The sequence below is a fragment of the Emiliania huxleyi genome, assembly GCF_000372725.1.
Source record: "Emiliania huxleyi CCMP1516 unplaced genomic scaffold EMIHUscaffold_67, whole genome shotgun sequence".
In the NCBI taxonomy this organism is placed as follows: Eukaryota; Haptophyta; order Isochrysidales; family Noelaerhabdaceae; genus Emiliania; species Emiliania huxleyi.
In genome coordinates, this window is record NW_005196981.1 from 405,779 (window position 1) to 412,677 (window position 6,899).

Here is a 6,899-nt window from a genome sequence, read left to right on the forward strand (position 1 = left end):
CCCGCACAGAGGCGCCCGATGCGGAGGCCCCTCTTCACACGCGCAGCTGTGAGCAGGCACATCAGGCTCAAGCGCTACCCGATGCTGCCCGAGGAGCCGCCGCACGAGCGCGAGCGGCTGCAGGCCAAGCACGTGATGGCCACCTCCATCAAGTCCGTGTGCGACGTCGAGCGGGTGGGCAAGATCATCGACCTCCTCAACACCACCACGCACCACGGCTTCCCCGTCATCGCCTCCTCGCAGCTCCAGCGCGCCCGCCCGGCCGACGGCAACCAAGGCACGCCCTTCCAGCGCAAGCCGCGCGTGCTCGGCATCGTGCTGCGCGAGCAGCTCGTCACCATCCTCGCCAAGCTCAAGGCGCACAACTGGGGCGCCCCCTCGCCCGGCCCCGACCCGCACGCCCTCGCCGCCGACGACTTCCTGCGGCCGTGGTTCAACGAGGCCGTCTCTGCCGACTCGGTCCGCATGTCTGCCGACGAGCTCGAGCGGCGGATCGACCTGCGGCCGTACATCAACGAGGCGGCCGTCGTCACGGCGCAGAACTCGTCGCTCCGCCGCGTGTCGGCGCTCTTCCGCTCGCTCGGCTTGCGCCACCTGCTCGTGGTGGAGAGCTGCCCCACAATCGTGGGCGTCGTCACGCGCAAGGACCTGCTCATGGGCGGCGAGGAGTTCCTGCTGCCGGGCGGCGACTGCTGGCGCGACGACGAGGCGGAGGAGGACGTGCCCGCCCTCCACCGCGCGCCCGCCTCGTCGCCCGCGCGCCTGTGGCACTCGGCCTTGAGCCGCATCACCAGCTCGAGGCGCAGCACGCAGCCGCGCGGGACGAGGCTCGCCAACGCGGCGCTCGACGCGAGGCTGGACGAGCGAGTGGCCGACGAGGCGGGGCTCCAGCCGCTCAGCGCGAGCGCCTTGCGCCCCATCGCCAGCTCGGGAAGCAGCGAGGGCAGCGGGCGGGCGGGCGGAGGGAGCGACGGGAACGGGGGCGTCGCTGCACCGCCGAGCGAATAGCTCCCCTCTACTAGTTACACTCGAGAGTTTGCTGGTTCCAGGAGCACTACTAGCCGTACAGTTGCGGGAGTCTACAATTGCGCAGGAGATTTATGTATGTAGCATATGCTCTGAGGTCACAGTATGGGTTCGGCACCTGTTCACAGCAGTGTGAAGGTATGGGATGAGAAAAAGAAACTCCGGAGTACCAGTATGGATTTTCTTTTTCCGAGGCCGCGCGAATCCAGGCTGGATTTCTTCTTCGCGCGGGGTGAAAAAAAAACACGGGGCGAGGTGCAATTGAGAGTGGGCGCGAGAGCAATCCCACTGGGATTGCGTTGGTTGCGTGTGATTGCGATGAATGCAGGACCTCAGCTCGGGAGAATGGATTGAATGCAGTCAAAGCGTCCCATACTCCGAACTATTTCTTCTTTTGGAACGCTCCAGACCGGCGCCGGCATGCCAGACGGCACTCTGCAGTTCATGGCGCGCGTGGACCCCAAGCGAACAATCGAACATGCGACATCCGTGAAGTCTCTTGTCGCGAAGCGCGACGACCGACGTCCAGCCGTCAGGGGCGCGGGGAACCCGCAATTTGAGATGCTGAGGCGAGGCATCTGAAATTGCCCGCGATACGAATCTTCGTTCTAAGGATCTCGATTGCCTCGAGCATCCCAAGATGCATGAAGCAATTCAGGATGCGGGGCGCGCGCGCATCCTGAATTGCTTCGAGCATCCTGAAATTGCTTCATGCGTTCTTTTGTTGGGATGCCTGGCAATTTCAAAGCCATGTTTGAAGCATAGGATTTGAATGGGCACGGCTGCGCGGGCCCTTGAGGATCATCAATGGAGACCACACTGCCCCGTTTGCTATGTGCTAAATTGGCCTGATTGCAGGTGAGATGACTGTGGTGTTTTTTTCTAAGTGAGATACTACTGATGGGGATGGAACTGGGAGCCAATCGGTGATAGGGAGGACACTCACCCACTTGTGCTATTCTTGATGACGAGCTGCATGTGCTCTGTCTGCAGCGAGAGGCGGCAGATCGACCGCTCGAGGCGCTCGAGGTCGGCGACGAGGCCGCCGTCGCGCATCCGACACGGGGATTCACTGCACACTCATGACTCATGTTAGCAATTCGGGTTTCGCCGGCATCGTCCAACTTTGAGAGAGATGTCAACGTGAATGAATGAGGGTCGGTTCGTCTGCCAGCTGTTTGTCGACTCTCTCCAGGTTCTCGAGGTGGATATCCTTTGGCCGCGTTGGGTACTCGTTTGTTGTGTGTGACTCGGGGTTCGACCCTGACAGCTTCCCTGAGAACCCCGATGCAGCAATGCCCGCATGACACGTGTGCCGATTGCTGCCTCATGTGCTTAGTCAAACGCACCAGGGCGGGCGCACTGTGTCCCCTACCCGGCTAGGAGCCGAACCCAATCATGATGGCTCTTCGATGATGGCCTCGCCACCTAGCCGGGTCCGACCCGGCTCTTCGCCGGCTCCTCTGCCTTCGCGCAAGGCGTCAACGGCGGTCCAGCACTACTGCGACACTGGCACGCCGATCAACCCAAGTGGGTTCGCCACACGCGGTCGCCGCATGACGCCAACGAGCTCTCAGCTCGATGCCGCGGTTGGCCAGTTCGGGCCGCGTGAGCGTGTGGTGAAGCCGCCGACGAAAAGCGGCGAGTTCCTAGTCTGCGAGCTGTGCGACGCGGGCAAGCTCGCCGATGGCATCGCGGTCTCAACCGTCAACAAGACGGGCTCGGCCGCGAACGCTTGGGGCGAGAAGCCACATTCAGAGGCGCAGGCGTGGTGCGACCTGGTGGAGGCGGACAGGCCGCTCGGCGTCTCGAAGCTCTTCAAGTATTCGTGCGTGGTGTGCGTCCGCACGGCGCAGGTCTTCTCGCGTGCGCTGGACCGGCCGGTGGTGACCGCCTCCCACGGAGACGAGCAAAACCTCTCTGCGCTGCACGCCTTTGACAGAGGCGAGTGCTGAGATGCCACAGCGGGCGGGGGTGGGACACGGGGTGGGACGCACGTGCAGCTTCAGCCCTCTCGCTGTACAACGACCTGCCCTTCCCACGACGCCGCGGAACCAGGCGAGTACTTTCCGATCGCCAAGCCCTCGCAGAGCGTCCTCGCGGCGGTGCGCGAGAGCGGGTCGCACGAGGGCATGCGCGCCCTCGTCGCGCTTGCCAAGGGCGAGGTCTGAACTCCTCCTCCCCCTCGCCTCTTTTTTCTCCTCCTCCACCCTCGTCTCCACCGCCCCCTTCTCCTCGTGCCTATTCCTCTCGCCGTCCAGCGCCCCCTTCTCCCCACCCCCGCCCCTCAGGCCAAGGACGAGCACGCGGCCCTGCTCTACACGCGCCACGGCGGTGCAGACGTGCTGCCTCTCCGGACCCGTCCGCGAACCTCCTCCGAACCTTCCTTCCGAGGTCTCCTAGGTGCCGACGCGCTGCCTCTCGGCTGCTGCGCATCGGCCCGCGGCAGAGTTGGCTCGCTGCTCCGTGAGCCTCCCTCGACCCTTCTCGGAACCTTCCTGCAGGTCCTGGCCGACGGCGTCGACCCGCGGCAGCGGCGCGAGCTGCTCCTCACGCTGCACTTCTCCGTGCTCGTCTCAGAGTACGCGGCCGCCGTGCGCCGCCGCCGCGAGCCCGAGGCGAGCCCCCCCCTGGGGCAGGTTGTTTTTGCGCAGCGGCAGAAGCTTGTCGGGGCGCTTTCCGGGCCATTGGTGGGGGCCTCGCCCCAACCTAATGCGGGTGCCACGGCACCCCCCCCCCCCCCCCCCTTCGCCTCCCACAACACCTTTCCGCCACAACTGCAGAGGAACCACAGAGGCAGCCACACGCTGTTGTGCATGTTGCGCATGTGTGTGAACCGCGTCTCCTCACGGCTCCGGCCGTGCACAGGTCGGCCTCGCCGCGACAGCCGCCGCCGCCGCCGCAGAGCAGCTCCTCTCGCCGCTGATCGCAGACGGAGAGTGGTCTGCCTTCTCGGGCCAGCCGGCCGCCACACCGCCAGCCGCCAAGACGATCGCACCGGCGACGGAGCCGCGCACTGTCTCGTTGTCGACGCCGCCGCAGCGTGGGGAAGCCGTGGATTTCGTCGTCGAGAGTGTGCAGGAGACGCGTCACAACGGGCCTGTGCGGCTCTTTGCCAACGGCCGGAAGTTCGTCTGCTTTGGCCGATACGCGAGAGGCGTGCGCTCCGGCCAGCGCATTCGGGCGGCCGTCGAGCGGCACGAGCCATCGGGCCGTTTCGGGCCGCAGACCGTTCTCGACCCGGCGACGCTGCGGGTCGGCGAGGCGCACAAGCGGCCGGCAGGCGGCGCGTCAGTCGCCGTCGCGCGTCCTGACATGCCAGTCATCCTGTCGGCGAGTCCGAGAACGACGACGGGGGCGGCGCCTCCGGCCAAGTCGGCGCTGCGCGCAGAGTCGGTGGTCGAGGTGGAGGTGGAGGCGCGGCCACAGCCGGACCGGCCGCCAGCGACCACGCCGCCGCAGCCCTCCAGCTCGCCGTCGCCGCCCACCGCCTCTCCGGGCGCCGCATCGCATGCCGCGGGCGCGTCGGGCGGCGTGCCCTCTGCGGGCGAGCGGCTCCGTCAAGGACATGGCTGACAAGCTCGCCGCCGAGCTGGGGCTAGCGGAGGGTGCAAAGATCCCGGAGGTGGCCCAGGCGGCATGTGGGATGCTCGAGGTCGACCGCACGGGCAGCCTCGCCGCCCAGATTGCCGCGTGCTACGCGAAGCTGTTTGCGAAGTGAGATACGGTACTCGTACAGGGCGCCCTGCGCTGTAGTCTGTACGTTTGGGCAGGCCCTCGAGCCCCACGGCCTTGCCACTGCCCTGCTGTACTGTCTTGGTCACCCCGTTGCAGCCTCGACAGAGCGTCCTTGAGGCTAGGCCCTCTAGTATACTAGTATGCGTTGAGAGGCGATCTCGCCGGCAAAAAAATTCAAAACTCGCGATTTTTTTTCAAAGTGTTAGTGCCAGTGCGCGCAGCCCGTGCCTAGTGTGGTCGCCGCAGGAATTCTTTCCAACAGAGAGAGGCTTGTAGCCTTAAGAATTCTTTCTAACAGCGTTTCTCGTCGCGCTTCTCGTTGTGGAAGCGCTTCTCGTTGTGGTCGCGCTTCTCGTCACCCGCATGAAGATGATGAAGCCGTTGTCGCGTTGCAAGCGGGGCGGAGAGTGTCGGAAAAAGAAGTGACCCTGTCCGTTGTGCCAGCGCAGCCTGGCGCAGACGCCAAGCCGCACAGGGGCGCGGCCAATGCCGCAGCCTCCCCGCTGCCCGTTTCGGGCTCCTCCTCCTTCGCCGCCTCAGCCACCTCCTTCGCCGCCTCCGCCGCCGCGCGAGCCGCCGCCGCGCGAGCCGCCGCCGCGCGAGCCGAATCGCGAGCTAATAAGATCTTGAACTCCCTCTCGCGAGCCGCCGCGCAGACTTCCGCCCAGGAGCGCACGTCTCGGCAGTACCAGAAAGCGCACGTCTCGGCCTGGGCAAAGAAACCAGTACCTCAACCGGCTTCCCTGAGCGTCACAGCTCGGTGATCGCGCCGGCCGGACACCACTGTAACGTCCGTTCCGGGCATTTGAACGCGACCTTCGGGGGGAAAGACATGGGCTCTATGGCTCAGACTGGACTCCTCTTGGTCCCTTCTGATGCCCTAGGCCACACCTGGGCCTTACCTGGGGCTCTAGGGGCTGGGCAGGGTTTGCCCCCCGAAACTGGCATGGGGGACCTTAAGACACACACCAAAGCTTGGGCGAGCCGCGTACGCGGGGCGACCACAACACACGGCTCGGCCACCGTACTAGTACGGTAGCCACGAGTAGTTCCACAACAAGTAAACAAGACGTGCGAGGCCGGGCGGACGCCTGCACCTCGCGCGGGTCGGCACCGCTGCTCGCCTCACGGCAACGGCAGCGATGCCGCTGTACTATGACGAGTCGGGAGCGCTCAGATTCTTCGAAGAGCACCCGAGCACGTCGTCGCCAGACCCTGCAGCGACCCACAGCTGCGCAACGGATGCGCCAACAACGACCGGCGCGGCGCTGGCTCCAAGTTTGGGCCCGACGTGGCCGCCGATTTTCTGAGAAGTGGAGCCGCTCCTCTCCCATCGACAGCTGCTGATGGCTCTGCTGTACAAGATCGATGCCGACGGCTCTGGCAGGATATCGCTCCCTCAGCTCACTCGGATCTTCACGATGACGAGCCACCGCTTCCCTGACGAGGCGAGCCTGCTGCAGAACGTCGACGCGATTAAGGTAAGGTAAGGTAAGGTAAATTTCTCCACACACACAAAGTGGTGGGGCAAGGGGGGGCGACCCTCGCATCTCGATTATGGAGCTGCTGGGCATCAAGCTGGACGAAGATGGGACGGTCGACATACAGGCGAACCCGCCGCCTCGCCGCAGCCGCCCGCCCTCCCTCATCACCCCTCTTCACCCCCCCCCCCGCCCACCCACCCACCCCCACACACACTGTTCCCGCCTCTCTCAACGGCTCTTCGTCGCGTTGTTGCTACGCTGTTGTACTTTGACACAGACGTTCGTCGAGTCCTTTCGCCTAACGGCCGCCTCCGTACACTCTCAATCCCAGGTGTCCCCCCCCCCCCCCCCCACATAAGTGTACGCACCTAACGGCCGCCTCCGTATCGCAGCCAGTGGTCGGCATCCCCGCAGCCGCACCCGTCCGCGCACCCGTACAAACGATGAAACTATAGGGCACTTGTCGATTGTCGCCAACCCAGCTGCGAAGCGCGCGGGCCGTTTGTATGATGGCGGTGGTTGTTGGTGTGGGTTGGTCCACATTGTGGCACAAAACGCCAATTGCGGATCGGTTTTGGGTTGTTTTCCCCTTTCTTTTCCTCCCCTTTTGCCCGCTTCCCCCTATCGCTCTCTTTTTTTTTTTTTCTCTCC

General features: G+C 64.7%; 2 protein-coding genes across 2 annotated transcripts in view; both read left to right on the forward strand.

Moving 5' to 3' along the window:
• CLC-4 (voltage gated chloride channel) overlaps positions 1-1,200 on the forward strand; it is a gene marked incomplete at its 5' end in the record, with an annotated part of 3,222 nt that extends 2,022 nt beyond the window's left edge. The window contains one exon of the mRNA XM_005762677.1: positions 57-1,200. Within this exon, the coding sequence (XP_005762734.1) occupies positions 57-1,008 (952 nt within the window). The 3' untranslated portion in view covers positions 1,009-1,200. The remainder of the gene's footprint in view (positions 1-56) is intronic.
• Positions 1,201-2,173: 973 nt separating this feature from the next.
• EMIHUDRAFT_452731 (hypothetical protein) lies at positions 2,174-4,747 on the forward strand (the record flags this gene model as incomplete). Its single annotated transcript, XM_005762640.1, has 6 exons — positions 2,174-2,254; positions 2,505-2,892; positions 3,085-3,191; positions 3,531-3,620; positions 3,895-4,437; positions 4,592-4,747. The coding sequence occupies 6 exons, from the start codon at positions 2,174-2,176 to the stop codon at positions 4,745-4,747; spliced, it is 1,365 nt and encodes a 454-aa protein (XP_005762697.1).
• Between the last annotated feature and the right edge of the window lie 2,152 nt (positions 4,748-6,899).